The sequence below is a fragment of the Sturnus vulgaris genome, chromosome 8, assembly GCF_052056855.1.
Source record: "Sturnus vulgaris isolate bStuVul1 chromosome 8, bStuVul1.hap1, whole genome shotgun sequence".
Lineage (NCBI taxonomy): Eukaryota > Metazoa > Chordata > Aves > Passeriformes > Sturnidae > Sturnus > Sturnus vulgaris.
This window is the reverse complement of record NC_142250.1, coordinates 28,384,747-28,406,994: the sequence shown is the minus strand read 5'-3', so window position 1 is coordinate 28,406,994 and position 22,248 is coordinate 28,384,747. Positions and strand designations below refer to the sequence as shown.

The 22,248-nt window shown below is 44.4% G+C and overlaps 1 protein-coding gene across 4 annotated transcripts in view; it reads right to left on the bottom strand.

The window, feature by feature from the left end:
- Positions 1-1,708: 1,708 nt before the first annotated feature.
- Positions 1,709-22,248, bottom strand: part of MXI1 (MAX interactor 1, dimerization protein) — a 55,670-nt gene continuing 35,130 nt past the window's right edge. For 2 of the 4 annotated variants that reach the window (XM_088169323.1, XM_088169324.1), the window contains exons 4-6: positions 6,106-6,220; positions 4,779-4,950; positions 1,709-3,615 (exon numbers count right to left, since the gene is read on the bottom strand). In XM_088169323.1, coding sequence (XP_088025449.1) covers positions 3,455-3,615; positions 4,779-4,950; positions 6,106-6,220 — 448 coding nt within the window. In that variant the 3' untranslated portion in view covers positions 1,709-3,454. Of the gene's footprint in view, positions 3,619-4,778; positions 4,951-6,105; positions 6,221-22,248 lie in introns of all 4 variants that reach the window. The other 2 variants (XM_014872471.2, XM_014872472.2) reach the window with 1 other exon arrangement.

Below are 22,248 nucleotides of genomic sequence, written 5' to 3'. Positions count from 1 at the left end.
ATTTCTTGAGACAGACAGATGTGAGACCACCTTCGTCACTGACATGCTGCTAATGGAACGGACATTAAAATGACCTTCAAGTGACAACTCGGCACAGGATAACCGTGACAAATGCAGCCAGATAGTCATCTCCACCTTGTCTGCAGACACGAGATGACATTCCATAATACACTTGTGTCAAAAGAAGGAAAATGCTGGATGGTCTTTTTAATGGGTTTGTCTGCAGCAAAGAGACCCACTGGGGATCTAATTTACAGAGCGAGGACTTGACAGAATGAGCTTATGAGGGAGCTGTGCGTGCGTGTGTGCTTACTGAATGGGAAGGCTGCCTCAGGAAAGCACATCCAATTCTGCTTTTACAGGAAAAGTCACCATATTCTTGCAAAATTACAGCAACTTCTCTAAAAATTGGTCATCTTGAACACTGTAGCGTGAGAGACAAGACCAGTGAAGGGAGATTTGAGGAGGATGGCAGCTGTGTGAGGTGAGAAAAAGCAGAGTCCACCAAGAAATAAAGCAGGGCAGGACAACTTTGCAAGGCCAGATAAATGCTTCCATCACATAAGAAATGATCAAAACTCTAGCTGAAATCTGCTAGGATCTGCTACAAAGAACCCATCAACACCAGAGCAACCAATCCCAAGTCTTTGGAGTTATTAGAAAGGTTCTTAGTTTTGTTTTCTTCCTGGACCTCCCCCTGGCTGGATCACTGCTGCTGGCTGAGCCGTCGGGCAGGTGGCTGGTGATGGAAGTTCATCCCATGTGACATTTCCCCCATTTACTTGCACTTGAGATCAGGACCCCTTTGAGACCACAACACTAGAAAAAGTAGGAGATACCAAACTGTCCCAGAGCATCACAAACAAACATTTCAAATGCATTTATTCCAACACAGACATGTCACTGTTTTATAACAACTAGGAGAACATGGCCATTCTCCATCCCCTGAACTTCAGTGCTTCTCACCTGTGGTATTGCTTTTCCAAGTGGGCATTTAACACAAACAGGAATAACAGGAAAGAGGAGGTTCTGGGACAGCTACATAAAAGGGCTGAATAAATAAATCCCACTGGTATCCAACTGCTCAGCACCAGCACTGCCAGTGGTCAACTCTTCCAAGGAGAATAATAATGAATAAATAAATAAGGCCATGCTAGAGATGAAGTTTCCTACTTTTCACCACTCTACAGATTGTTCCAAGCCTTGTGTCATCTAGAGATCATGGACCCCAAACATAAATCCAAGCAGCATTTCTTCTTTCAAAGCCCTTGGGCCCCATTTGTAACCTAGAGTTGAATTCACTCTGTGGCAGATTCTTGCTCGTGCCAGGTAACCTCCCAGAAAGAAGAACAGATGGACTGAGACACTAGAATACATGTACACAAGTGAAAACACATTGAACAACTGCAACCAGATGCAAACTTAGTAAGCAAATTAATTAAAAAAAACCCCAGACTGAAGAGAAATCATTCATTACAGCCATGGAAAGGTTATTTCTCTACTCAAGCACGTGTGTTGTGCCTCTTACAGGGAATGACACATTTTGGAGAGTGGGGGAAACATCAGAGTATTCAAACACGGGCAACTTATCACAGTGCAAAAGTCTACATGAGACTCACTCAGGATGTCACCATGGGCCCAAGGGGCACAAGAAGAACAGCAGTTGGCTGAAGTGACAGGAATGACCAAGATGGAAGAACACAACTCATTTCAGATACAGAAATGTTTAATGGCGTTAAAGTGCTACTTTAATGGGGACCATATGCTAACATTTAAACACAATTCCACTGCACTGCTAAATATGGTTGTCTTTAATTTTTCACTTTATTTTACCTCTTTTTACCCAACCCTATCTAAAACAATAAAATAAAATCTAAAGGACTGAAATTAACAACCCATTCAAATCAGCAATAAGTTATGAATTTTATAAAGCATTTTTTCCTTTTTTTCTTAGTAATGAAGGGTAATTAAATTACTTAAGGATATACAAAGTTTCAAACAATGCCATAGGTGAAGACTCTATTAAGGTTTTTAAAACTTGGAAAACAAAATAATCCTGGCCATTAAAAAGACAAAAATAAAAAAGCAAAGCCCTCAAAGTGCAGGTTAGAATGCTTGTCTTGGAGAAAATTAGAAAACATTCGCTATAACAGCTCTTAACAGCACCTGCACAGATAAGATGGCAAGGCCCTTGGGAACAGGACGTGCAGTCAAAACGTTACATTAACATGAGAGACGTGCTGAGCTTAACTAGGTTAACTACTGGACTGGAACTTCAAAAGTCAGCAAAGGGAATGATTCTAAAAAGAAAACTGAAGAAACCCCCAACAAACCTGGCCTCTTCCAGCTTAGCACAGCCTTCATCCATTGTGTGCATGGCAAAAAAAGGATCTTTGCAATTCATTGGGTCAAGTGCTTCATCAAAACAGAGATCTTTTCATGGCATAAATTCATATAAAAGACATCTAAGGTTTCATATGGACAAGCTCTAAAAAGATGCATCAGACTTGGGGTGTTTTCCCTCCCAACACATTTACAAATGTTTTATCAAAAAATCGCTTCAAATAAAAAGGTCATAGTGGCTCAGTATCTGGGCGTGACTGTCTGGTGTGTCAGCTCTGGAGTGCTGGTTTCGTTCTGCCCTCAGCTGGCCGTGTGCCTGCGAGGGGCACACACACATCTCCCGAGGGGCACACATCTACTGAGGACCTGCTGGCGCTGGCACAGCCCCGGGCGGCACAGCCCACCCTGTGCTGGTACATTACAGGTGGGTACCTCTCGCCTCAGCCACGCTTCAGAGGTACTCACTCTTTAAATGATGTCCAACAGAAAGCTGAGTTGAATGGTGTTCTCCCCTGAACATCGCTGCCCCTCTCCCTCTGGGCACAGAATGAGACCTTAATCATTATTGTCACTGTTATTCCTAGGCTACGTAAGCCTTCTTAGATTTCCTAGTACATTATGACAACATTAGATTGTGATAAACTGTAGGATACAGTCCTTTTAGGACCACAAAAGCTCTTCAGAAGGGCCTAAATTAGGTTGTTCAATCTGAATGCAGTGTAAGAAATTTTGACATTTCTCAGATTTCATGACAGAAAGAGAGGGATGAGTCTCTAGTATCCTCTTTCAAACAATTTCAAATAAATTCAAAACAAAGTATTTCATCACTAAAGTCTAGATCCAGGTCCCACAGAAACAAACGGATTTCATTGACTGCAAAGGGACTAATGTTTGGCCTAACTTTTTGCCAGCAGAAATTGGGATTGGTAACATGACCAAATGAACAAGTATGGGTTTCTGGGGAGGCTTCCTTTACCCAAAAAGCTTTATATACAGGTCTCTCCAGGCCTAGCTGTCAACATGTCAATTCTGAAAGAGGATACTGGCATCTAGGACCCAGTTTGATCACCCCAGTGAAATCATTCACCCTGCACTGTTGTCTCACTTGGTTCTAGGAAGCAAACGAAAGCTTGACACTGGCGCTGGAGTAACCCTCATCACTCCCAATACTCTGCAAGCTGCTGTGATCATCAATGTCACTGATGCTGGTTGTGCTGATATTGTCCACTTCTCCATGGGAGAACTCTGTGCTTTCAACGTCCACTTCAATCTCTTCTAGAAAGGAAATGAGAGAAATACACACAGGTTAGCACTACACACCCAACTGCCCCCTTCATGCCAGTCAGCTCCTGGGACTGCCCCAACACAGGGAATAAAGAGGACATCTGGCAGGAAGACTTTCAGTGTTCCCTCTGGAATGGGATGGGCTGTGGTCATTATTTATGAAAAGACTAATACGAGCTTGGAGTTCTTTGTAGGGATTTGGCAAAGGGGTTTCACTCCTCCACATGCCAGCCACAGCATCAGCATAGCTAAGCCACCCCACACACTGAGCTTGTCCTACTACCTCTTTCTTTGGATCACTAATACCCCAGTGTTAAAAAAAAAGAAGAAACAGATAAAATTGAGTGTAAGAGAGAAAATGGAGCATGAATTAACCTTAAACATGCTAGTTGCTTGACACTGTATTGCCAAAGCCAGGACCACACACAAATACAATGCATTACCATGGGAATCTGGGTCACTCTCACACATGCTCAATGGATTTTGAAAGACATCTTGTTTTTAAGAAAGATTTAAAAAGCAAAGATTTAATTAACGGTATCTTGGTTCCCATATTGTTCAGGAATTTTCCAAAGAATTTTTGTTTTAAACTACAGACTCACGTCCAAACTATGCAGCACCTTTTGGTTTATCAGTAAATACCAAACCATCTATTGTGCTCAATGTTCTCTCCACAGGTGCAGGGATATTTTTAAAAAGAAAGTTGTCTTAATTCAATTAGCCATTCAGATATCTCTAACCAGTTTTGACTGAGGAGATGAACTCTATGGGAAGTTTGGTAAGAGAGCGGTGGGGTAGGTGTGTGAAACATGGGTTCCAGTCTCATTAATAATATCTTCTTACATTTTCCTCTTTGTGTTGCCAAGAGATTCAGCAGACCAAAAATCACAGTGAGCATCTCAACTTTAGCATCACCTTCAAAGCCACAGAAATCAGATCAAGTTGACAGCAACAATTCTTCCAGACTTAGAACTCATGCAAAATACTAAACTCTCCATATGTATGTGTGTATATGTGCCTGTGTGTGAGCAGAATCAGCAACCTAAACATCAAAGGCCATGAGAAGGGGAAGCTGAGAGATAAGACATGGATGAATCTCATTCTCTCACTTCAGAGTCCAGGCAATTTTATGCAGGTTCAGCACCACCCACCTCGCTCCGAGTCCGAGTGATCCGAGGAAATGGTAGATCCAATGCTGTCCATTCGTATTCGCTCTATCTCCTGAGGACCCTGTAGTTGTTCCAGTCTTCTCTTTAGGAATCTTTGTTCTCGTTCCAGGTTCTCAAGCTGGTGTTGGCTTCTCCTCTCAGCCTCTTCAAGTTTCTGGCATGATCAAATATAACTCAATAATTTTTATCCTTTTCTCCTTCCCTGCCACCTGCCTTGCTTAGACCTTCCCAGTCCCAGAAGGATTCAAGCTGCAAGTGCCCTGAACCAAGCTGCCTCGCAGTCTCCAAGCACAATGCCTTCTTCCCGCATCTTTCCACCTCTCAGGTCCTGATAAATCATACCCATTAGTACAAAGAGTCTCTGAGGACTGAGCCTCTCCAGGGGAAACGCTGTGAATTGCAGCAGTTTGTGGGTCACTCCACACGGGCTCCCACACCTGCATTACCGCCTCTGCCCACGCAGGGGCCTCAAACTCCCGGGCCAAGCTCCAGGGCTTGTTACAAGCTGCTCCAACATAAAAACGTGCCCTGGGAGCTCTGTGCTCCTTACTGCATGCTTTAGAAGGATTTCTCAGAAACAGTTTTCTATTCAGTGAGTGATTTACATAACCTACTACAGATTTCTTTGATCACAGCTGGGAAATCTACCAGGGCACTGTTCTTTGTTTCCTACAACAAGCACATTGCATAAGGAGGAGTCATTTCAGGCTAACTCTGTCCCTCTGGCAGCACTTTTCCTCCCTCATCACCGATCCTCCTTCTCTATATCCTGACCTGCAACGAAGTATTTCAGCCTCTCCCAGATACTGACAATGCTGCATTTTCTTCTCATGTCTCACTTTGCCAAAAGTGGAGCAAGAAGAGCACTGGGCTAGCTGGAAGGTTCACACATGGAGCTCCAGCAAGCCAAACCTGTCTCACACTCTTATGGTTTGTGCTAATGCTTTGGCAGTGGAAACTCAGTAGCACACCAGAAAAAAAGCTGCATTTCCCATCAAAACGCAGTCACTCAACAGTAGCTGTGTTTTTCTTTAAAGAGATACAGCTGTCAGGAAACGATCACAATACAGGACAATATCCTTGCTCTTCAAATCCATCATTTTTGTAGTTAAGGAGTTTATGATGGAGTTTTCTAACAATGTGGCTTGTGGCAACGATAAATGGCTAACCAAGGGGGCAAGGCTTGCTTGCTCTTTTTATTTATTTATTTATTTCTTAACAGTGTCACGTTTCCTTCAACAGAGTTAGCTCTAGGCAGCAAGGATGAGCAATTGTATTGCACATCCCAGCAGGGAAAGGCAGCTCTTACCTTGATATGTGCTTTGGCTTTGTTGAGCAGCCCAAGCGTGGTGTGCCGGGTGCAGTCTGGTCCGAGCGGTATCAGAACTTTTAAGCGTTCTAGACACAGGCGGAGGTGAGCTCGGCTGCAAGGGGAGAACACATCAGAGGATCAGAGCTATGCTTTCTGCATGGGAATGTCATTTCTTTCACTTCTGCCCCCCACGAGGCAGTTTTCAGGTTTCCCTGTTTCCATGCATCACAAGATTCCCCTAGGTACCGGCACAGACTGCCGCTAAACTATTTACACTTCAAACATCAGCTGCTCACCAACACTTGCATTATTGCTAACCTTTGACAGACACTGTTTATTTTCTTGCCGTCTGAACTGATAACCTGACTCATCTGGATGAACTTTGTGCAGGGGCAAAGCACATAGGAAAATGGTACAAGAATCTCATGGATTTCCATTCTCTCTGAGCTATTTGCTGTCTGTTTTGCTGAGAAGAACTTTCATGAAAGCAGTTTTGAATGACTGCTACCCCCTGCATGCTTGTTCAGTGCTAGCTCAGGGACATTTGCTATGAACTGACCTGAACACTTTCTTTTTTCATGAAATTAAGATCATCAATGAAAAAAAATGGTCAATTCAGAACACTGAAACAATCCCTGGTGGCAATTAAAGGAGTGAGAGGGATAACAGCTCCCAAGAACTGCACTCTTACTCCTCCCTGGGCCCAGGTCTGAAATGCTGCTAGGGGTGCAAGGTCTGTGGGAATGAGAGAACCCAAGACCTTCCCCCGGGCAGACTTCTGACCTTGGCTCACATCTACAAAGACAGGCTCCAGCACAACAGCACTGCTGGTGATATGATCCATTTTCTGCAGAATATGGCAACACGTTCTAGGATAAATGGTTCAGGCAGCAGTGGCAACACACATCGTCCTCAGGCTGCAGAGGAAAACTGTTCCCACTTTCTCTCTTCTGGATCATGTATACAGGGATGAACAGCAGATTTATGGAAAACTATCGAGTGTGGGTTGCCTTTTCCCCCTCCCTCTCTCTTTCCCAGACATTAATGATTTATGTCCAAAGTTGTCATCCCAATCAATAACACAATGACATCAGCTTTACTATTCACATGCAAGAAACACCAGTGCAAAAGACTCTTGAAAGCCTATCCCAGCCCCTGCTCATGCACAAAGAAACTGAATCTTAGCCTGATCCATCTCAATGAAGGGGAAGAAAAAAAAAAAGAAAGAAAAAAAAGAGCATGGACAGTTCATTTCCATTTGTTTTTCAAATGCACTATTGCACCCAGTTTGAAAGGGGTGGGGGAGAGGAGTCTGTAATCAGGCAATTATGTCAGTGACAAGCAAGGATGATTAAGGGTGGAAGGGTCAGGGGTTTTGCTGATGAACTGTCAGCACAGGGAGTGTTCACTGGCCGTGCTGTAGCTGTGAGATCCTCACAGTTTCTACCATAAATCTCCTTACGAAGGGTTCATCATTCTGTCTCAATAACAGTCACAGGGCTGTATTTGACCAGCAAGAGCCTTGAAGAAAACGTGTTTTCCATTAAACATTAACAAATACAGGGGAAAGGGAAATCGTAATCCAAAAATCAAACTGAAAGAACAGTAATCACATCAATCTCATCTTACTTCTCAGCTTGCTCTAGGGCAAACCCCACTGTCATTAAACCCATACGGTGGACACGGTGGTTTTTTTTTTCTACCTGGAAGCCAGTTTTCAACACAGAACTTGGTCAGGAGTGTGCATCCACTACACGTGTATGCCCCGTGTCCCATGATGACCGAAAGGGTAAGCAATGAAAATGACTGCTGGTTCACACTGGTACTACAGTTCGTGTCATCCCTTGGGAGACTGGACACTGACTTCTCTCACAGAAATGAAGAGGAGCAGGATCTTGTGGGGTTTGAAACCTATTTTTGGATATGCCACAGACTTCCTGAATGGCCACACAGTCAAGTCACTGAGTCAGAGCTGTCAGAGCACAGCCATCAAGCACCAGCTCCAGCCACACACTTCACCTATGGATCAGCCCAAGTTAAAAACACAACTTCAGCAGAGCTCAAATCTGGGGGCTCTACCTAACAGCAGACTGCTACATAGCATCTGCTACAGGCAGGTACCACAGACCTGGAGGCAGCTCCCAGCCCATGGTGAAAATTTGTGAATTATTTGTGTAACAGGAAAAAAAGTTTGGGGAATCAACATCTAACCAGAGGCAAAGATACCACAGTCCACTCCAAATGCAGAGAGAAATGGACAATATATCTACAGCCTGAACTTTGGGCTGATTCTTAGCACCGTGTTTTACCAGGAACTGGGAAGGTGCTGCACCAGGAACTGCAATTCCTGGAACCAGAGATCAGCTTCAGACAGGAGCAAGCACTGGCTGGATTGCTGAGACAGCAGTCAAAGGGGTGGCACTGATCTGCCACGTCAAAAGCTGGGTTATGTGCAGACTGAACAAGATGAACCCTGTTAAGCACCAGAAAGCTACAGGCAAAGGGCAAGCCATGTAATAAAATCCCAGACACTTGAAAACCTTCTTGTTGTGCCCCAGGATCATGGTGGAGTGAAGGTTACTGCTTGTCCCAGGCTCATGCAGAACATTTTCAGAGAAGCCACTCCTGCCCATGGCTCTGCTGGCTGCTGGCCAAGGGCTGTGGCCTGCAGCAGGGGTGATGGCCTGTGCCAGCACACCAGGCATCAGGAGGGGCCACCTGCCTGGGACACAAGTGTGGTACGAGCTGATAAGCTCACAATGGCACATAGCATGGCTCAGGCTGCAAGCACACTGTGGGGGCAGGTGTTGTTGGCTGAGCTAATGCAGGTTTGGAAGAGGTTTGACCAAAGCCATTACTTCTGTGCTGCTGCTGAATTTTCCCCCTGTTTTGCACTCCAACCTGAGCCATACTGGGATAGAAAGGAGCATCCAAGCCTGCAAACTGTCCTGGCATGTGAAAACGTTGCTTTCCTTCAGAGAGATCAAACTGAACAACTTCCCCAGCTGTTACCAATCTGCAGTGTTCAATACCTTCCTTACCTTTTTATTTTTAAAATCTGACTCAGTCACAGTCCTTGACCTCTCTTAACTTCCAAGAGCCCCAGTGGACCATGATGGGTTCTTAAACCACAGAGCACACACTACAGGTCTAACACACTGATGGGTGCAACAGAAATAAAACTCCAGAGCCCTGGGAGGAGATGGAGTCATTGCTCACAGGACTGGATGTGGCACAGAGGGCTATGGTCTAGCTGACAAAGTGGTGATCGGTCAAAGGTTGAACTCTGTGGTCTTGAAAGTCTTTTCCAACCTAAATGATTTTGTGATTCTTTGAAAACCATCACAGAAGACTTAGCTAAAAGACCATTTCAGAGAGAAAGCAATCTCAAAGCCATTAATCTTTCTTATCAAGCCCTGGAGCTGCCCCTGGGCAGCTGTAATTCCACAGGTCAGGCCGTGATGTGTCTTTTCCCCTTGTTTACCTGGACTCTTGCAACGTGGCTTTGACAATGCTGCAGGCTCTTGTTTTCAATGAAAATATTGTGCAGCCTCCAGACAGAGCCAGACGGCTTTCCATGTAAATCACTGGATTATGCCAATATTTGACACATCTGCCAATATCTAGAAAAACAAGTCTAAAAGCCCATATTGTTATGTAACAGAGAAACAAGGCAGGCTTGGTGCAAAGGGCTGCCTCTCGCTCTCTTGATCTTGAGGAAGACAGAGGATGACAGAAGGAGAATTCCAGTTTCAGCAGAGGCCAAAGCTTTTGCAGGTTAGCTGCAGGGGAGATGGGAGAAGCTGGAGCCCTTTCTCCTGCCAAAGTGGGAAAAAAATCAGGCTCTTGCAGCAGCATCCTGAGCACATTGTAGGTACTTGATGTGTTTAAAGAGAAATATGTGAAGGATTTGAAAGAAGGGGGCTCTCCACTTTCCCAAGGGATCAGCCTGGTCCCCTCTTCCTGCTCAGCCTGATGAGAGGAAAAATTCCTGTTTGAGATTCCTATATTGGGGAACATCAGGATGGCCAAAAAAGGAGCAAAACACCTCAGAGGTTTCAGAAATCCAGAGGCAAACACAAGCCCTGTCCTGAAGAGCTGAGGATCACCCTTTATCTTGTTTCACCTGGCTACTCTGGCTAGGACAGAGACTCTCTGTTGCTTGTGCTTCCTCCTCTGTGTGGGGCCAGGAGGAGACTAGAAGCAAATTCCTCTGGGATGCAGAGGGCAAGCAGGGCAAGGATGCCCTCTCTTCTCTGCCAGGAGCTGCAATGGGCCAGGAGATTGAAACAGAGGAAGGATGAGAAAGCCCAGCAGCCCCATAGCCCTGCCAGTAGATCCACAAGCTGTAGACGGCTGCATGCAGAGGAAGAGAGTGCTAGCCCTTGAAATGGCAGCCCCACTGCTGCTCACTGGGCACCTGCTATTCTCCCTGCTTCCCCTTTGTGCCTGTGCAAGAGCTTCTGACTGTATTTGGATTATCTGACTGTATCTGGATTATCTATTTCTACCCCTCAGCTCCCCTCCAAGGTCCTCTGTCCTGAGCCTGTATCAGAGGGGAGCCCGGCTCTTGCTCTGCGCAGTCCCCCCTTGCACTTGGCTCTGCCTGGCTGCAGAGGGCTGTAATTTCACAGCCTGCTCTCCTCTCCAGCTTCCAATGACATCACCCACTCTGATTATATAAAGCACAGGGAGGAAGCCTTTATTTATGCGTGCTTTTTGCTCACAGCTTCAGCTGTTTCAGTGTACAACACACATGCAAATCCCACTGCAGGAACTGGGCTCTCTATTGCCCAAATCAAAACTGCACTGCAGAAAAAGGTGTGGGTGCAAAAAAAAAGTTTGTTTCATTTCCTCACATCTCTGAATATATTTTTGAGGAATTTCGGTAGGAATCAACCTAGCACAACACTCTGCACCATAGCAAGCTGGGCACAAAGCCACCAGCTTCCTCCCTGCCTGGAAAGTCCCCGGAGAGCTGAGGGACCTGTGCTGGCAGCTCCAAGCCTTGTGTCTGCTGGTCACAGGGTGGCTACACAGGGGCTGGAAACCTACCCCCCTAACAATGCCCGATGGGGTCCCTGCAAGGGCCAGCCCAGGGCTGTAAGGCCACTGGCAGTTTCCCTCCCTGGGCCCTGGTGGGCTCAGCCAAGCCCCTGTGCACCCCCTGACAAGGAGGGGATCCCCACCACCTGCTCCATCCTCCTCTGGTCAATGTGCAGACACGAGCCATCCCTGAATGCTAACATTGCTACAGAGACAGCAGCCTCTTTGCCAGAAGTGGTTTGGGATTTGTGCAAAGTTCTTGCCAACTTCCAGCATGGGCAGAAGCGATGGAAACTGAGAAAAGAAACTTTCTCTGCTGAGGAGTCAGGGAAAAGTGTACACACTCAGCTCTGGAGCAGCAGGTTTACCAGACTCAGCACTATCCCCTTGTCAGACACTGCTGAGAGACTTTGCTGAATCAAGGCCTGAACATCTGCAAAACACACACACACACACACACACACACACAGACACACATACACACACAAACTTTCCCCCCATCTTTAAAAGATCAAGCATCCCTTCCAGCAGGAAATGACCAACTCGCCTCCAGCGGCAGTTCAAAATGCTGAATTCTTAATTTTGTATGTTGAAAGAAGGGAGCATCTGAGGGAAAAGAAAAGCATTTCCCAGATATTTTTGTACTTATGCCTCCAGGTCTATAAGGCTTGAATTCAACAGTGGATTTAAGCATGTGCTCAACATTAGGAATATGCTCAAGTTCCATTGAGGCTAAATCAGACACTTGATCTCTGTGAGATGTTAAAAAAATAGAACCAAACCAAAAGAACCAGAAGAAGGAGGATCCTAACATGGAAAAGGACATTATCATATGTCTCCTCTTCCCTCTAAGCCTTTTCAAAGTTGAATTTAATTTAACCCTGAAATTAGAAACCACCAACTTTGTTTGGATTTCAGAGCCTAACAGATTGCCTAAAAAATTCAGAAGGGATCACTGGTTAAAGAAAGCAATTCCTGGAGAAACACATGTGACCCCACATCAATAATTCACTGTACGAGAATGATTTTGAGATAAAAGTAATGAGAAGCACATGCAAAAACCACAGGGCAGGGAAAATACGGTTTCCTTCTAAAAGCAATTCACAGGTCAAAGGCTGCTTATCTCCAAGAGCCGTCATACGACTTGATGTTTTTTCCTTACTCTTGTCCCTGACCCCCAGCCCAGCCCTCTCAGCGAGGTATCTGCTCCCTGCTTTACTGAGCACTTGTCTCCAGTGAGGAAAGAGGCTTTTCCAAGCACCTGGAGGAGGCAGGAGCCCCTGCTGTCGGTGCTGCAGCGCGTTATGCAACTGCTGCGAGCCCTGTGGCCACGCAAGAACGCTGCGGTGGCGCCCGGCCAGCCTGCAATAAACACGCTCACACCCGCTCACCCTGGCTCCACAGAGCACACACATGTTTCAGAAGGAAATCTGCCTCACAAACGCAAAGCTGAAAGTTAATATTCTCCACCTGAGCTGTGAAATCACTCACAACAAGCCTTGCTTTTGGATTTTAAATCAGGTCTCTCCTTAGGATTGTTTCCGTGCGTTTGCTCCCAGTTGGAAGAGGATATTTGCTCATCTGACCCTGTTTCCAGTCAATTTCTACCGATGGCTCCCTGGCATGTAGGAGTTTTTGCATTCCAAATACTAATAAAATGTGCCATGAAAATTAATTGAAAAAAAAATCCTTCATATATTTGAATTTTTAGATGTAAAGATTCACCATTTAAAATAAACAAAGAAATGAAAATTTAAGACCGACAATAAAAAGACCTGACAACATCCTATAAACAGGAATTTTAAGGAACAAGAAAGCTCTACAAGCAACGTTTTCAGCCTCATCTTAACCATGTCAGGTCTGTCTGCAAAAGTTAGAAATGAACATGCACCCACCTGTATTCTCAAATCAAGTGCAAAGGAAAAACAAACTGCAACTGATGAGATCTGTGATCTAACAATGGTAAGAACAATAATAGAAATAATAAAAACGACCCAACCCCAAGGTAATGCAGTTTTTCAAAAATCACACAAATCAATGCACCTCTGCTTGGTGACACGCCACGTACCAGGCAGATAAGGGGTGGCACAGTGTATAAGAAAGCAGAGTCATGAGTCAAGCCCATAAGTGGAAACAAAATACAAACAGCAATGTACTGATGTACTCCAGAACTGCAGCGTTTTGTCCAAAGGCCACCTCAGTGACAAAACCCAACCCAGGTACCCTGTTTTTCCCTGGGAAAGGTAGCATCTTACCAAGCAACTGGAATACTCAGGAAAAATGGCCAGTTTTGGGGCATGCAAACTCTTCTCCCCATCTGCAACAGAAGCTGCAAGCCTTAAGGTAAGCATAAAGCAAGGGTTTTACCTGAAAATGCAAAGAACCCACACTCTCCACTGTACACTTTGAAAGCCTCCATGCTACAAACTCTGACTGTCCCTCAGCCCTGCGTGGCCTTGCACTGCAGTGTGAGCACGTGGCTAAGTGCCCCTTACACAGAAATTACTTCTACCCCCAACTCTTCTAGACGGGAAGACTCATCACTGATGTCAACTTTGGAAGAGCTTCAGGCTCTTGGCAAACAGAAGCTGCAAGACCAACAAACTTTTTGCCAAGTGATGTGTTGCCACCACTGGTCCATGCCAACATTCCAACTACTGCAGTCTGGAGAAAGAAATGCTCTTTCTACCTCTTGCTGCATCACAGCTGTCAAAATCTCTGCTTCTCCTGGGATCCTTCTGGGTATGAAACTGAATACTTTTGAGAGGGCTCTCCAAGTTATATTATGATTTTGAAGGCAAATCAATTACTTCAAGATTTTCAAAGAGAGATGGAGGGAGAGAAAATCAGGCAGCCTTCAATCCTTTGGTGAAATATGGGGGATCTGGTTGAAAGTTTGGATTCCCTGCAGGTGTCTCCTGGGCTGCAGTATGGAGTAACTGACAGTTTTAGCTGTATCTCCCAGTGGCTGATCAGTCTGTTCACATTGTGCAGATGTTAAGTGTGAATCACACTGTTCAGAGGGTGCAGAGGTTGGCCTACATATGCTTTGAGTTACATGGACACATGAGAGAGCATCCACTTCCCAGGATTCAAAGCCACAGCACTGCAGACACAGCTGTGAACAGGACACTTCTGAAAACCTGGGAGTCTCACCCTCACCTCAGAGCACTTCAGGGAGTAGGACTGCTCTCATTGCACACTGAGTCTCTATTACCTTCCTTTTCACTCTCTTCTCTGACAGCACTGTTTGCTCTGCTCTGCTATCACCAGCTGCCATCCTTCAGCCTGTCTAGGCTTTGTTTCTCTCCTCTTCTCTGTCTGTCTCCTGGATTGGAAACTCTTTGGAACAAGTATACAGTTGCCAAATGCACAGACATTGAAACAGGTTCCTCTGACTGCACTCAAAATTTGTAAATCAAGTAGATCCCAAATAATTATACTAAAGCAACACTAGGATTCTGAAGCTGAAGTATATATCCAGGACTAATTTTATTTACAGCATCACTTCTGGGCCTTTGGGTTCTATTTGTTGCCCATCTTGAGGTTTTCTTCTTTGAACTATAGGGCTAGAAGATGGAAGCTTCATTTTAAAAAATGAAACAATTTCTAAAAAAAGAGACTACCTATAATCTCACCACTTCCAAAACTAGAAAAGGTAATGTCAAAAACTTGAATACTGATGCTCACAGTAATAAAAATTAGGCCATTTTGGAAGGTGCCTCCTCCAGAATGAACTCACAGTTGCTCAGTAACATGACTGCTCATCCTTTCATAACCCCTTTGATCTTCAGAGGCACCAATGAGACAGGGCTGCTTCAACTCAGTGGAAAAAAATCAAATGCAATAACCTGGGCTTCACAATGAGAAGGTGACGAGAACAGTAAAGATGGCCATCTGCCCAGCAGAGGAATGGAATCAATCAATGCCTGGCATTTTCTCTCACTCCTTCATTTTCATACAGACCTAACACCGACCTCAGTGCCACTTTCACTTCCCTACTCCCAGCTCCTCTATGACATTCTTTGCAAGAAATTTGGACAGTTATTAAGAGATGTCAAATAGCAACAGATGCTCTGGAGCAGATTTCCCCCTGAATTTATACATTGATGATCTCCTATTATCGATCTTGGACATTAGCCAGAAAGTATTTTAATCCCTGGTGAATATAATTCAATATATTTTACTGTAGCACAAAACACGATTTTGCCAGCTAAACTCCTTTTAGGCTGAGCTGTGCTCACAACAACATGCTAAACCCAATAGCCACTGCAGGTCACAAATGCTCTACATCACGTTCTCCTTCTGACTGAAAAACACAGCCCAGGTGCCACTGGTATGGCCACCTCCTGCACAAGATCATTTGCCAACAACTTTTCAATGTGCTGCCAAGTGTGCAGGTATTGCAATTTCCGGCCCTGGCCATAAGATATGGTTACAATCCTGCATTTGACTATCAGGGAACATGTAAAGTAAGCCATAAACATCAACAAGCAATCCAGGCTGGTTAATTATAAAGCCTAGTCTAATAAAAACTCATCTTTGTTAAAAGGTGGTTAAAAAAAAACCCTGCTCTTTAAATAGCCAGCGGTGTCCTGTGCCCTGGTTCTCACTAATACCATTGTAATTATCCTTCTAGGGATGCACAGTGTGCTCACAGCTGCCAAGTCAGTGCAGTGTCCTCCTGCATGCTGCCAACATGCCTGCAAAGCAGCTGTGCCATTCATCAGAAACCTGCCTCCTTGCAGAGGAGGCACTAACCTGCTTTACTGCAACCCACGGATTTTCAGCTTTACTGCTAGAATTAGGTCACCAGCAAAGATAGCCAAGATTTTCCAAACTCTCCAGCTATTCCTGATCATTCTGTTTGGAGGTTTCCTGGCTAAGCACCATGCCTTTGAAATGAAGAGGTATTTTGGGCTCCTGCAAGGCTTCTGCAGTCAGACACTGAGAAGCAGGGATGCTTTCACTCCATAATCCTCAATGGCCTCTACAACTGCCAGGCAATGGGAAAGCTGTCCAGCTCAGATCTACTGCCATCACATCCTTCCAGCCTCTCCAGAAGAAATCAAAAGATAGTGCACAGCAGAAAACAGATGAATTAGCAAGGATCTGCAGAGACCCTTGAAGACCCATGCCTGCACTTGAGCCTGGCAGAACCCAAGGTAGCAGACAGCTTCCCAGCAGGCAGCTGGAGAGTGGCCAGGGACTGGTCTCCTGCCTACAGTGGAAAAGCCACCCCTGGTCCACAGGGTTTGATAGCAGTAAAAGCACACACAGTACCTCAAAGCCTCTGTTTCTCTGCAATACTAATGAAAGAGACCTTGGACTTTGGTGCCTTCCAAATAAAGTCAGGTTTCAAACTTGTACTTTCATTAACCAGCTGAAAGAAGCAAGCATTTGCTTTGTAAGACAGACATTTGTACATCACTGAAAGAGTAAAGGACGCTATTAACTTGTTATTTGGCAAAACCTATTTCCAGTTCTTAAAATCATGAGTGGGAAATTTGTCAATATCAAGAACAGATTCTGATCTGGTACTAGAAGTTATTTTTGTCATTAACATAATTTTTTTAATTACATGGGTAAGTTATTGCTACTACAAATTTTTCTACCACATACTCTATTTTCTGAAGCTTATCTCATGGAAGAAAATTCCTAATGAAAATATATTCTAAGAATGTGACCATTTGACATACTTGTTTACACAAAATCTTTTATGCCAGAAGGAAAGCATGTGCTATTCATCTAATATCTCTTCACACTGTCAGAAATATTTAAGGAGTCATCAAATATCTACTGTACCTTTCAGGTATAGAGGGCATACATCTGGAACAAGGGAAGCAGTGCATGTAATTTCACCTTGTAAAATTATTTTAAATTTAACCTCAAACTTCCCAGGGAAAATGAATTACCAGCCAAGGTCATTTTTAGATGTATGTTTGGAAAAAAAAGCAGTAGGAAGGAGAACTTAAGAAATCCTAGCAATATTTTTCCTACTGAATTTTTGCACAGAAAAAACAGCAATACTGTATTTCAAGAGGCTAGGAGTTAGCTAGCATTAAATGACAAATGGTTTTAACTCAAGTTACTTATACATGTTACTCAGGAGGGGAGCCTGAACAGGGCATAGCTCTCAGCACACTAACAGCATGTGAGTGTGAGCCATGTCCTGATCTCACACATACAGAGGTACCAGGAAAAAAAAAAGAGTTTTGGAAAGGAGGCACCAGTAAGTCTGAAAACACACCTTGCCTCTTAGCTGGTGTGATGTGCTAATACCAACTTTCTCTATACAGTTCTTCCAAAGAGGAGCCGAGTTTATCGCCTAGAAAATTAAAACAATATAAACTTCAGGGGGAAAGAACAACACAAACCACCTGCCTTGCCCTTTCCCTTTAGCTGGGCACCTTATTAATATTTTCTTTCTCTCCTGTAGGAGTGTGTGAAGGCCAAGAGATGCAAGACAGCTCAAACCTCAAAGAAAGAGCTGGCTACTTAGAAACAACTTCCCTGAGCTGGAAGCAAGACAAAATGTATTTGTAACACATGAGAATTGCTCCATTTCTTTCAGCTCAACTACAAAACTTCTAGTGCTTTCAATAGGGCTCAAAAATCTTTATATTAAGCACAGGATACTCTACCTAGTGAACTTTTGATCAGCTGGAGAAGATCATTATGACCCCTGTTTGGGTCTTCAATGCCACAAATGGATACAAATTTGATTCCCCCAAACCAAGAACAGCTGTAGTTGAGAAAACTAACAATTGCAGGAGCATTAGATGCTTTATGCTTGCTGACCCTGCAGGAAAAGGGTTAGGACCCCACTTGGAACAAACCAGACACTGAAAGATTCATGGCTTGTTTTGGAAAGAAAAAATATTTTAAAAGACAAAGACAAAGAGAGACGATCTGGAACACCTACTCCTCTGGTTTGGTGGGAACTGGTTTCCATTTGCTCTGCTATCAGAGCAATAGTAAGAAAATAACCACATGATCTTACAGAAATACCTGCAGCAGCACCACTTCATAATCAGTCATACCCTCCTTCCTGGCTCTTTTGTAGTGCTTATGTCACTTTCAGGGCCTCATGAATTTAGGCAAGGTTCACTACTGCTTCACCATCAGATATTTTATTTTCTATATTGCACCCCATCCTGGGACAACTCCTTATTGGTTTCAAAAAACAGTACTGCTAAAAATCATAGCTAAAAACAACAACAACAAAAATTTTCTCTAAACACAATTACCTAGAGAGAGCCTGTGGTGGGTTTCCTTAGCATGAGAGACAAACTGCAAATCAGAAGGATGAACTTTTTGACTTTCCTAGTGCTGTGCGAGCCAGGAGCTGGCAGAGCTTGCAGGCACTTTCAGGAAGGGTGAAGTAGCAAACTGAAGACGACATTTCCACAAGCAGGAAAGGGTAATGCAGCAGGCAAGACCTTTAAATGAGAATCAGACTGTCCCCAGCCAGCTTGCATGACCCCAGGTAAATCCTTCAGGAACTGAAGTATGCACCACTCATCCACAAAATGGAGCTAATCTTAATTCCTGCATGGAATACTACACAGCTATAGCTACTCTTGGTTTTCAGGTGCTCATGTAGCTCAGCAATGACAATGGTGTGGGAAGAGCCAAGGGACTAGGATTCTCTGGGAAGCCAATTCATCCAGCTTTCTCTGATAGTTAATAAGGCTCAGAGTACAACACGGCCACATTTCCCAAAATGGATCAGTAACTCCTCACTATTCCACATACACAGCAAAAATCTATCTGAGGTCTTCTCTTACCTCTGCCCCAAGAAATTCTCAAGATGGAATGTCAAAGTTTAGTCATAATCAGGAAGACAAGATGAAGGGTGTATTGTTGACACTGCAATCAAGAGGTCATAAAACTTTTTACTTCTATAAATTCTTTAGTTTCTGATATCCTACTGCTAATCCCATTATGGTTTAGGCCCCATAAAAATATACACCACAGTAGCTCAGACATCACACTATTTTAAAAAATAAACACCTACATAGGATTCTTCCTCTTCTTCCTGTTTTTTAAATACAAAGGTTACACTGGCTCATTGGTTTTATGTGGGGCATAGGAAACACTTAACTCTGGGTGCTGGGACGCCCTGACCACAACCAGAATTGCAGGGAAGATTACAAGAGTTGGCAAAATTAATCACATTTTTCACTTTAAATAACAGAACAATAAAAAATAAAATAAATAAAGCTCCTTTGAAATTAAAGAATAAAAAATCCTTCAAGAACCTCATGCAATTTGCTTTCCCTGGATGGCTGAGGGAAAGAACAAGCCAGTGCTGTCTGCACAGACCTGGAGCCAGCCTGGAGGGTTTATGGGAGTCCCCTGCTTGTTTACCACAGCTTTCCACTCTGACTGCTGCTGAACACTTCCAGTGTGCCCAACACACAGTACAAACCCCTTCCAATTCCACTCTTTCCCCACCACATGTATTCTTCGCAGAGATCACCACAACACACAACTCAAAGAAACTCCAAAAAGACACTCATTACTCCAGAGAGCCTTCACTTGTTTTCCTGAAGTATATGACACTAGATATAAGATTTCACTTCTCCTCTCCTTTTGCAATCCCTTCACTGAAATGTATCCCCATATGTGCTTTTTTCAGTGAACACCAAGCCTGTAAGCTGCTTTTCCAAGCCAAGAAAAGTTTAAAAGAGGTCACAACACAGAGAACAGGCTCTGCACATTTCCTAAGAGGGTCATACTACATAGAATATCCATGGGAGATGAAGTATTCCTATCTAGTTTCCCAGGTTTTTTGGCATTGAGGCTGCTCTTGGGGTTAGGTGAAGTAGGAAAGGCATGCATTGGAAAAAGAAAAGATCAATGGTTTTTGTTCCCCACATTTGCCTATCTCAGCCAGAACTCCTCAGCACACTTCGAGGGTCTAACAGAGCGATTCTTGCTATGAAAGTTGATGGCTATATTCAGCATTTGGGACTCTTCACACTCATAGAGGCACTCAGCTTTGGACAGCTTTTTTTCCTCCTTTGAACAATGCTGAAATAATTTTCTTCTTAGTTGGACGTTAGACAAAGCTTTCTGGCAGTAACCACAGTTAATCAGGGCAATAGGCTGCACTGTTTCCCTATGCAATCCTGCTGTCTAATGCTTTTAAGGCCATGCTAGATTGGCACCTGCCAGAAAAGCTTTAGATGGAGCTTATCCTGCCTTGGGATGAGGGGACCAAATGAGCTCTGCAGGCCCCTCTTAGCCCCATCCCTGACAGAAAACTTCAGAAACTGCAGAAATCTAAACAACACAGTTTCTTGCTCTCTTTTAGGTACAGGGCCTGAGCCAGCTGCAGTGTGCTGAGTCTCCAGATACCTCTCTGAGGTTTGACCTGGGTGACAGAGTAGAAGATCTGCTCCAGAGTGGCAGTTGCAGCTGGCAAAGGGCATTAATGCCATGTGTGAGGGAGCAGGCAGGCAAAGTCAAAGGGAGGATCTTGAGGCATCTGCAAGGCACTGTTTCCATTAGCAGAGTGAGACAGCTCCCTGCCGTGCACATTGGCAAGGAAAGACCAGGAGCAAAGCAAACAACAGGAGGGATTGCAGGGAAGAGGAACCCCCCACCCAAACTGCTGAAACAGGCTGCACCCCAGCAAGCTTCACAGTTACACAGCTGCAAACTTGGAAAAGGGCAGACAGCTCTGAGGAGCGCCAGGATCCACTGGATGAGAAACACTGGAAACAAACACAGATCAAAGGGAAACATCAAGCTGTATACACAGCTGGGGCTGTCTTCCCCTGTTAAAAAGAGAAGGGCACGTAGGTTTTAACTGCAAGCTCTTTGTGTGTGCCTGCACGTAACCGTGCATCTGGGCAAACGTGCACTCGCCCCACACTTGGCCTCCCGACATTACCAGAGTGTAGCTAATGAATGGCGTTTTCCAAGCTGTGTGGAAGATTCCCACACAGCTGGGCAAAACCTGACTGGGCAACCCACAACTCAACCCACTCCAGGGAACAAGGCCAAATATGTGGAAATAAATGACACGAGAGATACAAAGCAACCTCTGTTTCAGCCTCTGATTTCTACAATAAACCTGCTGCACTGCTCCTCCTTTTAGAATGACTCATTTGAACAATTTCATTGAGTTTCCAGAAGGAGCAGAACAATTCCCATCTAAGGGCTGGGCTTTTACCATGTGGAATTAGAATGAATTACCCAACGGTTCAGCAGGTTGTGTCTTTAAGTAGTACTGTAAATTCTCTCCTGAGAGGAAAATGTAGAGGACACATTGCCCAGAACTTTCTGGGAGAGCCAAAGCAATCCCTGCTGCACAATCTAGTTGTGAGAGAGAGAGGAACACATTGCAGTAGCACATGGCAGCTTCCTGTTGTCAGGTCTTGAAACACTCTTGGCTGACCAGGCACTTCTTCAAGGCTAGTGACAGCTACAAGTGGCTCGGGGCTGATCTCACCTCTGAACCTTCCTGTTCTGCTCCTTTTCTTTCCTGGGATGCTCACAGGGAGATCTTCCCGAAGACAAGTAAGCAGCAAAATTAAGTCTGGCATCAACTACCTTTCCACATATCCCTCCTGATGGTTGTATGGCTTTGTGGCCTTCACCCACATGGAAGGGTCCTTGCCCTTTTACTACAAACACACCCACTTAATCACGAGAAGAGCAGTGTCTATCAAATGCCCTCCTTTTGTTTTTGCATTATTCACTGTCCTGGACAGTAAGGAATCCTTGGCACTGCTCCCCAAATGACTCTGCACAACTACAGCACTACAGTAGAGACAACTAGAGAGGAGCAACAACTGTCCAAGTGAAGGAGCAAGTATTCACCCAAAAGCCATTAAGAGTTGTGCTTCTAAATGATTCAGATGCTTTTACATATTCCACCCTGGCTCAGCAGCCAGACAACTCGGAGATAGCAGCCTGCACTTGACTTTGTAAGCATGACTAAATTTTGTGCAGCTGTTTACTACCCACCATGATAAAAAAACCACACCCTTAGCATAGGAACTATCAGTCTGGACCATGTGTGAACCCACTGATACCTTGCACAGAGTCTGCTTCTAAAAAAGTAATGCTTCATTTCAA